General features: G+C 37.4%; 2 protein-coding genes across 2 annotated transcripts; one reads left to right on the forward strand and one right to left on the reverse strand.

The window, feature by feature from the left end:
• Positions 1-57: 57 nt before the first annotated feature.
• Positions 58-18,299, forward strand: LOC116297854 (beta,beta-carotene 15,15'-dioxygenase). Its single transcript, XM_031706166.2, has 4 exons — positions 58-660; positions 15,364-15,666; positions 16,129-16,610; positions 16,929-18,299. Exons 1-4 carry the CDS (start codon positions 174-176, stop codon positions 17,220-17,222), a joined length of 1,566 nt encoding a protein of 521 aa, XP_031562026.1. The 5' UTR covers positions 58-173; the 3' UTR covers positions 17,223-18,299.
• Positions 5,112-8,704, reverse strand: LOC148909424 (uncharacterized). The gene is made up of 2 exons (XM_089033594.1): positions 7,053-8,704; positions 5,112-6,642 (listed from the first exon to the last, which is right to left on the reverse strand). The coding sequence occupies exons 1-2, from the start codon at positions 7,380-7,382 to the stop codon at positions 5,335-5,337; spliced, it is 1,638 nt and encodes a 545-aa protein (XP_088889720.1). The 5' UTR covers positions 7,383-8,704; the 3' UTR covers positions 5,112-5,334.
• Positions 18,300-18,753: the final 454 nt, after the last annotated feature.

Consider the following 18,753-nt stretch of genomic DNA (forward strand, 5'->3'; position numbering starts at 1 on the left):
TATGATTCGTATGACGTGGTTTGTGGAATATGAATACTGACTCAGCACCACAGAAAAGACCGTCAGGTTCAGGTGTGAACACACAGTTGATTGAGCACCGCACAGGAGATAGGGATTATTATATATAATTAAGCAAGAATACTGGAATCAATTATTAAGTCTTTTCATTCAACATGGACGATCTATTCAGGACTGTCCCAGAGCAGGCTATCCCGGTGGAAGCGCAAATCGTTGGTGAAGTTCCAAAATGGATAAAAGGATGCTTACTTCGCAACGGACCGGCAATGTACGAAATTGGAAAAGATGCTTATAATCATTGGTTTGATGGTCTTGGGATGCTACATAGCTACTGTATAGAAGATGGCAAAGTCACATACACAAGTCGCCACTTGCGAAGCCAGGCTTTTCTCAGAGGACAAGAGAAAAGAGGGATAGCAATGGCAGAATTTGGTACTCCGGTTCCACCAGATCCGTGCAAGAATATTTTCGCTCGCTTCTTCTCCCTTTTCGTCCCGCCTGAAAGAACTGACAATTGTTCTGTAAGCGTGATGAACATGAAAGGCAAGGTTTATGCTGGCAGCGACTCGCCGTATTTTTTTGGCTTCGATTCCCATACTCTTCAAACCTATCAGTCTTATAACCTCAGAAAGGATTGTGGCGGTGAGTGAATTATATTTTGATTACGTTTTGATTATGTTTGGTCTTGACATGTTTGTAATCATACCGTAATAATGTAATATTGAAGAGTTATACAAACAACTCTCATTACTTTAGACTACTGTTTTCAACTGAACACCAAACGAGGCTCCTTTATTTTGAATTTGTTGATAAAAATTTAGGTCATTTTATAATTTATTTATCTTTGTCAAGAAAATACGCTATACATACATTTATGTAACTCTATTTACGAACAACAGGTCTGAACAGATTCTGATTTCGACACGTAGAGACAAGAGCTCACCTACCTAGGTGAAGTCAAAAGGCGTACGCGTATTGACAGTCGACACTATCAGTATCAAAAATTCTAAACGGTATTCTGTGGAAAAACGGAACTCTAGGTAATCGCAGCCACGCCGGTCAAGTTCGTTTCTAAAATCATTATATAAGAGGGATAATTAAATTCAAGTCAAGAGAAGCTAACTATTAAATATGGTTAAAATGTACGACAAAGCACGCGCAGGTTCTGCTCTCTGTGAAATTAATTTGACGGCTTTTTGCAAAATAAGCATTCTTCATGATACAATTCAATGCCCCTTCAAGACGATTTTTCTATCCTGGAGTGTGAACTACACCAACTTGCAAGAACGTTGACATACGAAAATAGAACATTAGTGATTTAGTGGGATAGGAATCATATTAAAAAACAAAAGAAGATCACTGAAGCTGAACTTTTTCCTTTGTCTTTTAATGTATTCCTTTCTCACTAAATTACTAATGTTCTATTTTCGTATGTCAACGTTCTTGCAAGTAGGTGTATATCGCGATACTAAGTAAGGAAGACCTAGTTTTGTCTACTGACGCAAGAACGACTGGTATAAACAACGACAGTTTGCAAACCCCTTTTTAGGCAAAACTAAACTTTTGTCGAACCGCAAAGTGCTATATCATAGGCGGCGCTTCCGCCAGTCGTTAATTTTAGGAAGATCGTAACTGGGAGTAAATTAGGTATATCAGTACGGACTTTGCTACGGATGCTAAACCAAGGTGAATATATTTTAGAGCCTAGTAATTATAATATTATTGTTAATCAAGTGTGATTGTCTCTCAATGGAACATGCGCAATAGAAAAATCTAATTATAGATTATTATCATTCAGAAGGCATACGTCGACGCAGCAACTACAATTTTCACGCATTCAATTTGGGTTAATATCGTAGTTTGAGATCGTTTTTGGGTCAGTTATGAAAATGTACCTCTTGAGATTTGTCTCGCTGTGTCTCACTTAACCTTTACACATTCAATCCTGATTTTTAATTGATAATATACTGATATGTATTATTGTAAGGGGCATCGAGCTGCGAGGAAAGTTTCCTTGGACATAACCTTCAAGGGTACGTGTACATCACGTGGCAGAGTTCTTTGGCGCTACGCCCATTCAAATTTAACAATGAGGTTTTAAGTATCTAGGCTTGTATTTCGCTAACGACACCGATTATTTTCATGTAATGATGTTACGGATCGAATAAAGTCAATTAGAAGATGAAAGCTTTAACCTATATATTATTTAAAGGACAACTGACCCTCCAAAATGACCCATTTTTAAGAGGAACTACATCATTTGAGAAGTCCAAAAATCCAGTTTTTAAAGGGGATAGAGCATCCATTTTTCTAAAACAATTTTTTGAAAACATCGCATATATCGCTCTGGTGGCCGCCATCTTGCGCTTTTATCGCGGGCTCAGAAAAATAGCGTAATGACGTCACAACGTCACAAGAGTTCAAGCTTCCAGTTGTTTGCCTGACTTCTTCCTCAGTTTCTTATACTTTTTACTCAAAAAATACAACTTGGTCATCAAATTAAAGGCATGTCAGAATCTAATTCTTCTTCCGAAGGCTCGGACAGCTCGGGAGACGATTTCGCTCAAGAATTTTTCGGAATGGACGACGAATTTGGTTTACGGCCGTATCAGTTTGAACCAGAAATAGAAATCTCCTCAGATGAAGAGTTCAGAGAAGGATCTGACAGTGACATTATTGAAGACGATGAACAAGAGAACAATCGACTTACAAATTCAGATTGGTAAGTCGTACTTCTGTCTTATCACAAAACTGAACTACATATCCATTTTATATAAAATCGTATCTTGCCACTCGTGTTCTTGCAATATGTTCTTTAGATATTGGTATGCATGAATCCAGTTTGCGACCAAAAGCAATACCAACTTTCACAATTTTAATTAAAAACATGTTTAAAAACATCGCTTGATAGTCAATAAGTTATATACTGCAGGATATAGATACAGGGATATAGTTGTGTCACAAGTTGTGTATGTATATTCTCACTTGGGACAATCGTTGATAATGTTCAAAGATACTAAGAATTGTTTTATTTCTGTTAAATAGGTGTACCTGTGGTAGCTGCCAAATTATGGATTCAATATCTGAATGCATTTGTTGCCAAGAAATCGAAAAAGTGGTTGCAACATGCCAGTCTGTTGTTGAAGATGGAGATGCTGATGAACCACCACCATGCATTACTCAACATCCTGGATTCTTACCTGTTTGTGCCAATAAGTATGTTCTTCGAACCGCATGGGCTCAGTACAAACAGCAGTACAGTAATGCGTATGAAGGCCCAGAGCACAAGCAGTACAGACACATTGCATATAGGCAACTAGCAAGATGGTGCTGGGGAGTTCTTGGAAAGGAAGTTCGGGTTGTTCTGCCCTCTTGTGCTGTCATGTGCATCAGAGCACACTTCCCTCCCCCTGGACTAGAGGAGGACTTTGAATTTGAAGGTTTTCACTATGCAGATGATTAGCTTGGCCTAAAGTTACATGGAGTTATTATATACATTTTATTTATTCCTTACTTCATTTCATATACACAGAGTGGATTTTTTTCTATCAGGATTTCTGAATTGATAAATTGAAAAGGAAAACATGGAAAGGCTGAGACCAAAATGTATAAGATTAGTCATGAATTTATTTTTAGATGAAGTACATATAGAAAGTTGTTTATATAAATGTTTTCTAGGTTTTGCATATTTTATTATTTAAAAACAACTACACCTAGACAAAATATCCAGCTGAATAGAGAACCTAGTGTACAAAGCACTAGTGGACAAAATCATGAGCTAACCAAGCAAATTTTGCAGTTATACTAGACATGGATAACCAATATTTCCTGGGCACCAATTTGTCTGAAAACAAGGCTAGTCAGTATTGTTTATAAAGAATTTGCCTTGAAGTAGCATGCTATAATGGATTCAAAAATTGTGCTAAATGAAAAAAATATTCCCTTGGTGATAGAATCCCACCCCATCTTAGAATCTCGGTACTGACTAGTCTCATTGTCAGACAAATTGGCACTAGGAAATCTTGGCATCCAGGCTTGTCAGCCATTTATGGCTCATATATTATTTTCCCAGGCAAATAGGCCCTTTGCAGCTCAGTAATCATGTGCTGATTAATTCACTGAGAGCAAATGAATGAACATCTTGATTCCCATGAGTGAAAGCGAAAGTCACTATTCAGCTGGAATTTTTTCTATACTACATTCATACTGGGAGAGACCCCATATATAATGGAGCGTAGATAGTTAAAGAAAAGACCTTTTAAGATTTCATTTAAAAGTCAATCGTTTCCTAAGTGGTAATGATATTTTAATAAAATTTTCATCTGAACATCTAAAAACTGCAAACTTATCTACCACTTTAATCAGGTCCCCTTCACATTAATTACATATTTTGTTTATAGCAGTTTTACTTGGGTCTGTCATGTACCTTCCCATTTGTAGAAGCATTGTAATTATTACCAGTAATGAACACAACTGTTCAAAGATGAGGGGGATTGGGACGACAGGCTTACTTGACAGTTCTTTCAAAACAGCTATTCACTAGAGTACAATCACTAAAAGAGTGCCAATGATGCTTTGCATTATTTTCTACTAAATAGTGTTAATTAAAAATAGGAAATGGTTAGAATTAGCATCACTTAACACTACACATTTTAGTGTTTTTAGTCTCTACTACATTCCATTTAAATTAATTACCTAGAAAATCTTGACCGGTGTCGTTCAATCAATTCCTGTTTGTCTGGGGCAGGAACACTAGCAATGTTTCTTGGTAATTCAACCTCTTCAATTGGGTCAACCCCTGCAGCCTCCATGCCACCCTCACAAATTTCAAGTACTTTCAGTTGTAGCTCAGGGAGGAAAGCATAGCTTTTTCTTTGCAAGACTGGCTTAACAACCCAGCGCTTGTGCATCTTAGGGAAGCACTCATGATAACGAGCTTCTCCACTCCTTGGGCCTTTTTGAACAATTGCTTGAATTCTAGCTGTATTGAAATTGTTGTCAATGGCAGCAAGTTGAGTACGAGCAACCATTCCCTTGTAAGAGAAGTGCTCTCTTTTTGAGCAATACTTCAGCATCATCGAATGAATAAACTTCAAGCCCTCCTGTGTGACAAAAGTCGGTCAATCTTGCCAAGTCATTAAGTAACTTTGGTTGAAGGACAACCTCTTCTAGGGCCACATGAGCTGGTGACCCCGGCTTGATCCAGTGTGTGGTGCGCACTTGTCTGCGGGTTAGGGGAGGATGGGCACACTTTTTGAATACCTCTGCATCCTTCCAGGAATGCTTGTTCACGCAATGGTGAACAACAGATTTCCACTACTCTCTCAAAAGTTGTACATCCCCATTACATGTAGCAGCACACCACCAAAGATGGTTTGAAATGGATTGTATCCAGGGTGCCAGCTCTTGGTTTTTCTTCAATTTTGCTTTCTTGTTCAGCTTTTTTACAATTGACTTGGAAAGATGCCACACATCATACTGGTGTTTGATGTGGCTAAAATCTTTTGCCATAGTGCTGGTGATGGATGTGTGTCTGTCAGTTGTGATACATTTTATACTGACCGTGTCTTCTAAAGTGTTCAAACACCTTAGAAACCCCTCTTTCTCCATAGCATTGGAGCTGGTTACTTCAGAGACTTGAACAATGCTGAAGGTGGCAATTTTCCCTGTGCTTGTCTCCATCATAGTATATGTGCCATATTTAGCACTATGGCCAGGACTGTCACTTCGGCCATCACCATTGAGATTTACTATGTCCTTATTTGACAGCTCTTCAATTACAGCAGCCTCCTCTCTCTTCCAAGCATCATTAACAACAGGAAATAGGTAACGTTCCTGATGTCTGTAAAAGACCCTCTCACTCAGAAATTTTAGGCCAAGACAGGATGCAAAGTTTTGAAGTCTGGTAAAAGTATTACCAGTAAATAATATTGATGAGGAAATCAACAAGTTCCCAATAGCTAAGCGATTTAACATTGGCTGTGAGTACCATGTCAAAGCATGATGTTTCATACATATAGTTGTCACAATAAGTAGGCTGCCTTGACATACAAAGTTGACATCAGCGACAGGTGCTCCACAGCTTCTACAAAACTTGAATAACTGCTGCAAACAAGAGTTAAATACCAAATATTTAGGTTCTTTGATATGGTTTTCAAGAGTTTTATTGCAGTCTTTGTTTTCTGGCTCTAATTCACTGTCCGCTGTTGAAACTGTCTCTTGCGATGAAACAATGAAACCATCATCATCGTCACTTAGTGGGAGTCCCTCTTCCTCTGAAAACAAAGACTTTTCTGACTTTTGTGGAGACACTGTTGGCATTGACTTTACTGGTGAGGGGTGATAGCTAGTACTGTAGCTGTGGTCGTGGAAGCTCACACTGAGTATTTCATCTCTACTGATGTTTGGTGAAGGGGAGGGATTGTAAACTGTTGTTGTGTCGGCATCTTTATAGTATCCAGGCTCTGTCTGAGTTGATACAGTGGATGTTACAACATATCTACAACCAAGGCAACACTGAACACCAATCTCCTTACAAAGTGGTTCAGGAGAGAACTCTGGTGTTTCCATACTTGGTGGATCTTCACACGAGGGATTTATTGTGGCACATAGCTGCTCCACATTCTTTGAAAATACAAAAATAAACAATGTTTTCAACAATACTATAAACCATTCTTCGAGGCCTACTTTACCTTAAATAATACAAAATAAACATATTAACCAACAATGCTATAAATTATTCTTCCGTGGTCATTTATCCAAGCAAATTTGGAATATTACGGCAACATTGTTATGGTTTACGAATAGATATCAAATGTAAACTAAACACGTGCAAATAACCATTTTGAAAATTTCAAGTATCGATCAAATATTACTAGCTATACTTATGATTTTAAGCAACATTTCATCTATGAAAGCATAAATAGCTAATGATTGATGACTCGCTTCGGTATGCATTAATAAGTCTTTTTCATGAGTGATTATTTCGAAAAACAATGTAAACTATGTTATGTATAAATGACATGTTATCTCACCTCTTCGTTTTGTTTGCGTTTGAGCCGGTTCTCTGATGTAGCTCTTCTTTTAGCTGGCTTGCAAAAATTGAATACTGACGGAACAGCATCGCTCTTTAATCTCCTCTTCCTTTTTATCCCGGTTAACTGCTCCATCAGATCCACTTCAAAGCATGAATCCTCGAAGTGATCGCTGCAAACGTAGCAGTTCTTCAAAGGCGGCAGGTTCTCTCTCTTTATCCGCGCTATCCATGCCTTCTGAAGAGCTATTTTGTTAGGAATTTTGTGGTAGCTAACAGACTCAGTTTTGGAAGAATGGTTGGTGCATTCTGGCACACAACAATGGACCATCTGGATTAAGAAACTTACTCTAACTTAGACTATTAAGAGATCGACTAGCACTCGAAATATACAAACTCAACAAGTTTGGAATGCAAGCTTCACGTTGTGACGTCACGGCATTAATGCGGTAATTTATTGCGGGCTCAAATATGGCGCTCTTCTATTGCTATTTTTCGCGAATTGATTATTTCTTTTCGGCGACATAGAAGCTGTATCAGAGTTCAAAGTTGAATTTATGTGATCTATGTACGTTGTAGTTTTATATGAAAAACGGCAATTTTTGGGGTCAGTTGTCCTTTAAGTGGTACCTGCGTTAAGCAGACCACGTGGACACCTTAAGGACCTTGCCTTGTGCCTGCTAAATAGAAGTCCGGGATATAGAGATGCACAATGTATGTATAAAGGTTAGATATTGATGGTTTTCACGTCGGCCATGTTGGAGGAACTTAACAAAAGAATTGTCAATTAATTCTTTTGTTATATCCTCCAACATGGCCACCGTGTCTTTTGTTATTTAATTCTCTTGGGAATGGTTGAAAACCATCAATAGAGGCCTTATCGTAAATATTTTTGAACCCACACAGCCAGTAGTATAAAGGTATCACTCTGTTTTAGCATCGATAAATATGAGGTGCGAAATGCGCACACGAGCTGACAGATCATGACAACTAATCTCTCCCTCACATCTCGACCAATGAGTAATGTTTTCGTAAATTGATATCCAAAGCATCACAAGTATGTTTACCCATGGAGGTGTAATGGACACTTCGGGTTTACTTTACTATCTCCCTTTGACGAAGCTGCTTTAAAATATTGCTAAGCCGATGATTCGAGTCATTCACGTCCTTCCGGTGAATGTTAAACTATTCTTTAAATAGAGTACTAGTTTAATGACGTTGTAGGTGACAAAGAGCCGAAGGTGGAGTACAACTAGGAAGAACAATCTAAGAAAAAGTGTTGATTTCTTAAAAAAGAAGTGCGCCCTTTTTCTTTGGAATGACATAAAAAAGATTTGAGACAGTCCGATGGCGAAGAAAAGCTTTTTTGAAATTGAAAATTATTAATTGTCGAATTCTGGAAGCACTATAGCTTGTAAAATTCGTTTAAAAGAATTTGAAGCGTATAATAAATGATTTTAGCTAAAGAACGGTTGACTTCTGGCCTAACTCGAAGTAATATAATCAACAGTGCTAGATACTGTAACAATGCAAAGACAAGGACATTCATAGCCTGCGTAGCCAGGCGTTCCTTGTGGGTTTTGGCTACGCAGGCTAGGACATTCAAGGTCATTTATTCGCATCATCAGATGTTCAGCATCCCGCGTAGTTGAACGAAACACAGTTGTTAAGCTTAATAATAATAATAATAATAATAATAATAATAATAATAATAATAATAATAATAATAATAATAATAATATGCTTGTATAGCGCATATACAATCCTGATCTATGCGCTTATGTATATATGTATGCTGTTATATATTGGAAATAGAAGAAATAAAAAACGAAGACAGCAGAGAGTTCCATAGTTCAATAGCACTGTCGGACAGAGAAAGAACGATGACCATATGTTTTCAGATTGTAGTTATCCTGTTTTAATAAGACGCCAGAAGAAGATCGAAGTAATCTTGGTGGTTTATAAAGTGGAATCATGTCAGAAATGTAGGATGGAGCCAAATGGTGTATTGCTTTGAATGTAAGGAGAAGAATCTTTAATTTAATGCGCTCAGACACACGTAGCTAGTGTAAGTTGTGAATATAGGCGTGATGTGATCAGATTTTCGGGGTAAGGTTATGAGTCTAGCAGCACCGTTTTGTACTGATTGGATCGGTTAAACATATGGGAAGGCCATAGAGAAGACTATTATAATCATCAATCTTGGAAGAAACAAATGCATGGATTAAAGTTTCTGTTGTCTCAGTGGATAGGTATTTTCTGATGTTAGCAATTTTGCGGAGGTGGTAGAAGGCAGTTTTACAAACGCTGTTGGCATGAAGAACCAAAGAGAATCGAAGAAGACACCAATGTTTCTTGCTTTTGTTGAAGGTTTATGAACATCATTAGCAAATTGTATGGTTGGTATAGATTTTAGAGTAATGGTTTTGGAATGAAGGAAGAGTAACTCTTTTTTATCTGTGTTCAATTTTAGTTTAATGATCGTTATCCGATTAGCAATATCGTTTTCAATCCTGGTAGTAGTTTGAGTGATTGCAGCGTCATCGATCCTTGTTAGAAAAAGGTATGTATAGTTGTGTGTCATCTGCATAGAGATGATATGACATATTATGATGTCGCAGTAGTCAGCAACTGGTGAAGTGTAGAGAAGGTATAATATTGGTCCAAGAACAGAACCTTGAGGAACACCGCGACTTAAATCCAGAGAATCAGAAGACACAATATCCAGCAAAACGAACTGTAATCGATTGGAAAGATATGACTTAAGCCAGTTAAGAGCACTACCATGAATACCAAATCTTGTTTGAAGACGGTTTAGAAGTATGACATGATCTACAGTATCAAAAGCAGCAGACAAGTCAAGCAAGAGAAGCTTAGCGTGTGGTCTCTCTACAATGTTGAGAAAATTTCATGCCATTTGAAAAATCAACTGCGAGACTGTGACGTTACGGTACCATGACCGTGACGATGCTATGTCGTGACGGTACCGTGACCGTGACACGTCGTGACGGTATTGTGAGCGTGACGATGCTATGTCATGACGGTACCATGACGGTGCCATGTCGTGACGGTATTGCCGTACATTCTAGAAGAGCAATAATAATCTCGCACACTTTCATTGACCGTGCCTTGCCATTTCACCAAAATCTACTCATAGGCAAGAGAATAACACACGGTCTGAAATGGATAGAACGTTACATTGTACCTTAGTAATGCACATACTTATTTCAATCAAGTCACAGGTAGCCCAAGCTTGGTTTCTGTGGTGTCCTGTTATAAGGAATTGTATTCATCAAAAATTTCAATAAAATCACTAAAACGTGAAATAAAGCCTCGAAATTTTACCCGATCATTGAGAAATAGCACTTCTTTTGCTCTGCGTGGTTATTTTTTAAATTTAGCCCGTTTTAAGACTTTTTTCCCCACCAGTAAGAAATAAGTGGGGAAAAAATATTTATTTCACGTTTCAATGATTTTATTGAAATTTTTGATGAATCCCCATACATTTCCTTATAACAGGACACCACAGAAACCAAGCTTGGGCTACCTGTGTTCAAGTTAGTCGGATCATAGGAATTTTTGTGATGCCATATGCAGCTTGAAGATGCTCAGAAGAGGTGAGACAGTAACTGGTAAAAGATGTGCAAGTCCATTAACAGTTATCAAGCGGTTCAGTGAAACATGTAAAATGTATTTACCTTTAATCCTTATTGGTCTGAGCTTTGTAGCCTATCAGATGACTAACTTTAGCGAAATAAGTATACGATATATCTTCCCTATAGCTACTGTAAAGAGCTTTTAAGCGTGACGTCATTCAAATAATTTTTTAAGCATATACGACGTTATTCCGGATCCAAAACAAAAATGCAGTTCTGTAAAGATTATGTTGTAGTTTCCTTTGAAATGAGTTTTTGCTTAAAATTCTAAATATTTAATGGCAAAGGATGATTTTTGAATCTCATTTTTCGTCTATTATGGTTCAATAGTTCTACAATAGTTCTGATCTAAAGACACACAAAGAAAGTGACAATGTGTCATTAACTTTCGCACTATTTTACCATCTTTTGAAAACTATTTTAATCTATGTTTGGAATTTCCATCCGCTTTTTCGGAATGTCAAGTGAATCAATGCCACGGAACGCTCGAATACCGCAATCTCGAGTAAATCCGTTGAGTGCTCCAGTAAGCACGATACTAGTATTCACTCCAGATGATCTCAATAAAAGAAGGTTAAGAAGTGATAACAGAATCGACGTTGAACTTGTCTTCTTAAACTATTAGAATGCGTAATTAATTGCGCATTGGCCTAATTGTACGCTTTACCAAATATAACGGGTAACCGGTTCAACTGTATAGGTGTTATGCTGAATCAAACTTTTGAAACACTGACTAAAACTATTAAACATACACCTATTTCAATAAACGTCATTGCCTAAGGCGATAGTTATGCCAAGATGGAAATGGTTTAGTTGTAACAAACAACATTGAATCAGTCCCAACAGTAAGGTCCATGTTCTTGACGAGAATAAGAAGTAGAAACACAAGTCGTTCCAGCTATTATTGGATCGTGGAATGAATATCGCCTATTGCATTTGGTGATGGCAACGTTTAATAAAATAGGTATATATACGCACAAATGATTCGCTGACTCTGAATAAACAGAAAACACATACTGATGCAGTTCACCAAAAGTTTTTCATCCAAAGCAAATAGAAGTAGGCGTATAGAAACATTGCATTCTATATAGTCATGTTCGTGCTTCATTTTCGTTTCAAAATTTAAGGACTTTTTAAGCACTTTTCAAGCACAAAAATTCGATTTTCATGGACAAAGTTTTTTGTATTAGGACGTGGTTTAAACATTGATTCAATGTTACAGTACAGCTAATTCAGCTTAGATAAAAAACGATCATGACACGCAACCAACCAGTAAACAAGCAACCAGAAACTCTCCAATCAATTTTAATCGTTATTTATTTTAAAAGGAAAGTTAGAAATAGCATTAAGTTGCATTAAATTCAAGGAGTATTCCAGGAGTTTTGGCGTTTTTCCCTATTTTCAAGAGCTTTTCAAGCGCCCTTAAAAACGTGTTTTCAATTCAAGGAGTTTTCAAGGATTTCAAGGAGTAGCACGAACCCTGCATTAAGTTATGACATTAATGTGGATGATGATGATGATGATGATGATGATGATGATGATTATGGTAATGGTTAACCACCACCATCATCATTATCATCATAGGGCAAATTTTAATGCTCAAATGTTTTACTTGATTTCAAAACGTGTAAAGAGGAACGCGCAAAGGTGCGCATAACCATGCATTGTGCTGATTTGCATGTTCTTTTGAGATAAGTACGTGCGACACTATCGATATGCCTGCTGTTTACAAGATGCGGCGACCTAAAGAAAACGTCTTAGCCTGTCAGTCATTCAAACAATGGGAAAGGTAACGATTACATCTTTCCTGAGTTGTACGTGTGGGTATGTCCAGGGTCTAAAAATAAAATGTATTTTCGATTGTTATGTGATTGCTTGAGCATCCAAACCATCATGGTGTTGTTTTTGTATTGAATTTTCACAGCATTAAGAGAAAAAATAATTTACGTTCGTTTGAGCGCAGCGAATTGAAACATACAGAACCTAGATGTGTTGTGATTCGTGCGATTCAAATGTCATCGTGCAATTGCACATGAAGCAACGTACATGTACGTGTGTCACATGAAGAAGGATGACGCATGCGTTAAGGACCGATTCCCAAGTCTTACATCACCGCAAAAAAATTTTCGAGAACTGACTTACTGGATTCTTCTTTAGGTTCCTTTGTCTGCCGCATGGCAAAACGAAATAACACAGAGATAGAAAAATCTTCATTTCGTAGTTAAAAGACCCTTATATCGTGTACTATAAAAGTACAGCATAAGCGATAAGTAAAATACCATTCAATACTAGGAGCAAGCGTTCGTTTTGTTCTGCTATAGAAACGTAAAAAAACCCTAATCTTCCATTCTACAACGCACGGAATGCAGAGTTTAAATTTTCTATAAGATAGATGATAGTGTTTTGTGTCATAGCCTCCTATACACTTTGATTACGTCGACTGCAACTAAAATAAGAGATGTACTCGCTATCAAAACCTAATGAAAACTTCAGGTTGATCTTGAGAACAAATCTACTGACATCAAAGACTTTCATTGTATCTTATTGATATTAAATATTTCTAGATATGGTGCTATATAAATGTTTTATTATTATTATTATTATTATTATTATTATTATTATTATTATTATTATTTAGAGGGAAGAGGAAGAATTTTTGTAAGAGGGAAACAAAACCAACAGCTTTTTAAGTAACCATGACGTCTCGCATGAGCCTTACTCTAAAGGGCCCTAAAGCTCCAAACCTTGGTATGCTATCCGGATGGTAAAACAACCCATAATATTAATTTTGAGATACATCCTTCCTTAAGTGATTTTCAGACTATTTTACATACATTCCAAATCCACTGTTATTTTAAAAAATATGAAGGTCATACCTTAGGCAGGCCTTTTTACACTTTAAAATTTGAACACCTTTGAAACTTCGCAAAAGGGAGGTATACCATTTCATTGGTTTCCAAGTGAGTCTAATAACGCTAATTCTTGGGGTGCATATGTCGTCATAGCCGCCATCTTGGTTGACTTTGACAAAACTTTTGCCGGGTCTTGTGGTCTTTCGTTTTGTCAACCAATATTGAACACAGGGAACCCACTTTTAGAAAAGTAATACTAGTATGTTACTACAAAACAAAGAAATAGTATTCAAAGAAATAACGAATGCATGATTTTAGAATATGAAAACATTACGTCAAAATTAAATTGGTCTATTAGTAGGATAAAAAAACAAAAAAAGAATTCCCTTGTCTTGAGGATTGAAAATTGTTTTCGGTGTGTTAATGTTTTCTGTATAAATACAGAATACCGTGCTGCAAATGATATGCTTAAGATCTTCCTTTGAACATGACGTCATATCCGTCATCTTGGATGAATTTAACAAAAGAATTGCCAATGAATTATTTTGTTATATCATCCAATATGGCCGCCGTGCCTTTTGTTATTTTTTGGGAATTATTGAAAACCCATTTAACAATAGATTTCTCATTAGCATCCATTGTTAACAGTACCACAATGTTGTGTGGCACGTTGCGGCTACAAAGAGCTCCAACAACTGCACATCAATACTGGTGAAAAAATAAATACCTTAGAATATGCATAATTGTCTTTTATCTTGATCCATGTTGGCAGCTAAGAAAGATGATAAAGAAAATAAGAAAAAAATTGCGAATGCTCCGGCGTTGATGCGTTGCCGGGTAAAACTGCTTAGCATGGTTGGTCAAAGAAACCCAAGATGCAAGCAAAATTATAGGCATTTTTGTAAGTTTGTGAACCATTCAATGTTTTATGACACATACTTTTAAATATTTAAAGTATGGTACAAAAATACCGCTTTATTAGCTTACCCAACTACTTGCTAAGTTTTTCGTTTCACAACTCTAAAATTATTATTCCTTGAGCTGAAATAAAGATGTAAGTTCGGTAAACTTACCTCTAAGCCATGAATATCGTTCAAGCGGTAAAGTTGACCATCAAACTACAGAATGTTCACGTGTAAATATAAAGTTCTTAGCTTCGTAACTTTGAAGTTATAAATGCACGAAACCGGCTAGTTCTCGGTGAATCCGGGATACAATCTCTACTTTACTTACTGTAGATTGAGTCTTACTCAGTTGAGTAGGAAAAACTAAGAAAAAGAGTAAAATCCAGTTCTTATTTTGCGAGGTTTTGCTGTTGCTCTCTGAAGCATACCAGTCTTTGTGTGTCCTTTGGATGCACGCACGCGTTTTGAGTTTTGGCGCGTAAAAGATTGGACGCGTTTCGTTCTTCACTTTTTTCCCGCCCAAACTATCGGAATGTAATAGTAACTGGAAGTGCACAATTCGAGGCTTGAAATGATCACAGGCAACCCAAACTCTGTTTCTGTGATGAAGAACGGGAACGCGTTCAGTATCTGTTTAAAGAGTTCTATAAGAATTACGAGGCAATTTTATTTTATTTTTATAATAATCAATTTTCCCGGCGATCAGACTATTAGATTCTGATAATAGCTCATTTATTGAGCTTGTGGGACATAGCAACGGTAACTAAGGGGAGTCAGAACTATGAATTGAAGCCCCACCAGTTTTTATTCATTTATCGTGGTTTATATTTATTTAAATTAATCATCATTTGCGTGCCATTATGATCTGCTCATGTTGATTATTTTTGCCTTTTTTCCAGTTCCTCTACGGATGTTCTCTATCACACCACATCCACATCAAGACGAAGAAGGAAGGGTGTACAACGTTGCAGTATCCCTAAGAAACGGAACAAAGTATAATTTCCTGGAAATCCCAAGTGACCCTTCACCGATTCCTGAAAAAGAAGAGAATCCTCTCAAAGGAACTAAGATCGTTGCGACCTTTGAACCGAAGAACAAACTCTGTTATTACCACAGCTTTGCTATCACTCCAAACTACTTCGTGTTTATTGAGAATCCGTTTGTAGTGAATGTATGGCGTTTATTGACCATGAAGATTAAAGGTAAACTATGGTCCAAAGACGAAGATAGAACCTAGATAATGTCTGCGCATGGGTTTAAGCGTGTCAAATAATCAGTGGTTTGTCAGTAATCACCCTCCCCTCTCCCCTCCCCACTCCGTCTCCACCTAGCAGAGTTGGAATTTCGCAGTGAAGTTCCTTAGCCAGCAGTAAAATTCCCCACGCCTAAGTCTACCGTAATGGATATGTCAAATTTCCAGCTTAAGGCACTGACTCACTCCCACAGTTTCTCTAGGTCGTTAAAGACCTGGAAGGGGGGAGGGGTAGGTATATCGATTAATGTGACAAGGCTCCTGGAATGGTCCTGGATGTCTAATTAACTCCATGAAGGAAAAAAACGCTCCCTCCCCGTCACCCTGTCAGTTAACAATGGTAGCCGGTACTATGAAAAATTAAAATTCTTTACATCGTTATTTTTACAAAGCAACTATTTTCTTATTTTAGGTCGGTCATTTCACGAATGCATGAAGTGGGACGGCAGCCAGCCTTCGAGATTTTATCTCATCTCGAGAAAAACCGGCCAGTGCATCGCGCGCTACACCGTAGAGAGTTTCTTCGCCTTCCACCACGTCAATGCCTACGAAAACGACACAGACGTCTTCGTGGACATCTGTTGCTACCCGAACGCAAATATCGTCTATCAGTACTACCTCTCGAACCTACGAACAAAATCCGAGCACGAAGTCTCCAAGGGATTTCCTGAGGGGACTTTGAGAAGATACCGGGTCCCCGTACCACCCTCTAAGTGTAAGAAGCCGTCATTCGAGCCTTTACCTACGTATTCAGATGGACAAGACTTTAAACTGCTGCATTATGGAATAGAACTTCCTCAGATAAATTATAGATTTTTCAATGGGAAGCCATACCGGTTTGTTTACGGGCTGAAGCAGCGAAAACCCGGGGACTTCTTGAATCAAATTGTCAAGGTAAATATCTTAATGTTAGGGCTAAATGTTCTTTTATATCTTTGGTCAAATGATTGTGTAGAATTTTGTCAAGACCACAGGTAGCCCAATTCATTTTTTCCCTATTTTCCTGGATACGTCCCTCTGTGGGTTTTATAGCGAACATAAAAATAGTTATTCAGACTATTCAAAGACACAATTCAAATGCTATACCATGTCTTAGAGTTGTCAGTCATTTCGTTAATTCTTCCAATATGGCGGACATCACACGTGACCTGGACCCTAGCATGTGTGACCTCTTAGTCAGATATGAAAAGTTGTTCTTTACATTCTTTGTAGATTGACGTGCTGGCTAAGACTACTAAGTACTGGGACAAAAAGTACTGCTACCCCTCCGAACCAGTCTTCATACCAGCCCTGGGAGGCAGCGACGAAGACGACGGGGTCATTGTTTCCGCTGTGGTTGGCACTAACGGAAAGAAGTCGTTCCTCTTGATCTTAGATGCCAAGACTTTTGACGAAGTTGCTCGTGCTATCATCGACCGCCCTGTAGCACACAGCCTTCATGGTATGTTCCAACCCAATTCCCCTATCACACCGGGAGTGGTCAAAAGAGCGTGGGTCGAGACATGAGACCCCTCTCAGAAAATTATGTGACACATATGCGTAGTCACTATAGCGTAAATGGTATTTCAGTATCTATGGTAACCTGAACCGTCACTGAGACTTTGTGACTCTCAAGAAAGTGCTTAGTGAAAGAAGCATAGTATCTCAGTATAGAAATATAACGACGAGAAAAAAATATTGGTTTTGTTAAGAACTATAAGTTATAGTTTTGAGATAAAAAATGAAGAACATTAACGCAGAATTACTGTGCGGCGATAAACTAGTATCAATAACCAATCATATTGTGACATCTAGTTTGATATTTTTATCCAGCCAATCAGATAGCACATCGATATAATAAGAACGTGAGAACGCGATAATTTGATTGGCTAACTCTGTTATCAGTTCTATTTCTGTCTAGCTTACTGTTATCTGATTGGACAGGTTTATTCTCAAAGTGTTTGTGGTAAGTGAGTCTGCACAGTAGAGTGCACGCACTAAATCCATGAACAATATTTAGTACTAATTAGTAGTAATTCATACAGAATCCTTTGTTTCCTATTGTTTGATTACCACTATTTAGTACTACAAATTAGTATTTGTTTCACGGGTTTATGCGTGCACTCTAACTCAATAGGATAAAATGCACACTTTCAAGAAGTACATGATGATAATAGTTTGGTATACATCTGTACTTTAGCGCAGAACATTAAGAACAGTAATAATTCTCGAATCATCGTTACTGATTGTTTTACTTACTAGAAGTTTCAATATTCATTTCTGATTTCGAGTGTTTTTTGAAACTGATTTGCAATCAAGAAGTAATACAATGTTCGCATTATGGCGTATTATTTGATTTCCACTACCATTATGTTTCGCGAATTTCCTTTCTTTTTGGATTTACATTCCCTGATGAGAATAGTAAGACAATTGGTGCTAATTAACTGAACAAAAGAAAGTGTGCAAGGGAGTCTGGTAATAGAAGTCAGATGACGCCATCATGCAATCGTCCTATTGCAACAATCTACAGCAATTTATATTTATTGAAGATTATTCATTGAAAAAATCTAAAGTGAATTTGGAATTAAATGTTATTTTTTGTCATTATGCACAAAATGTTGTATAAACTAAATCTTGTATTGTTATTGCTGTTACTGCTGTCGTTGTAGTTTTATTTTTTTTCTCGGAGGTGCTATCTGGGATCTCCGACTATGCAGGCAGCCAAAAATTTTCTTACATCTTGATAAATAACCATTAAATAGATCTCTTAATTTTGGACGAAACATTTTTCGATTACAGACCACGTGTCATTCCCTAGAGTATTTTTACTTGGTTTAACGATTGCGTATTACAATAAACACATAAATGCACCTAATGCACTTGGCCGTACTGTTTTGCCCATTTCAGACCATTATCACTCTCTTGAGAGTAAGATTCTTAGCTTTGTTTAACTGTGTTGTATTCATATTGTGTCTTCTCATGTTCAACCGTTAAACGAAATAGGGAATGACACTTGGCCTGAAATGGAAAACAGTGGATTAGGTGTATATGGATAAGA

Source organism: Actinia tenebrosa, unplaced genomic scaffold (assembly GCF_029948245.1).
Source record: "Actinia tenebrosa isolate PJP-AT-01 unplaced genomic scaffold, QUT_ActTen_1.0 PGA_scaffold2__45_contigs__length_23673736, whole genome shotgun sequence".
Taxonomy (NCBI): Eukaryota; Metazoa; Cnidaria; class Anthozoa; order Actiniaria; family Actiniidae; genus Actinia; species Actinia tenebrosa.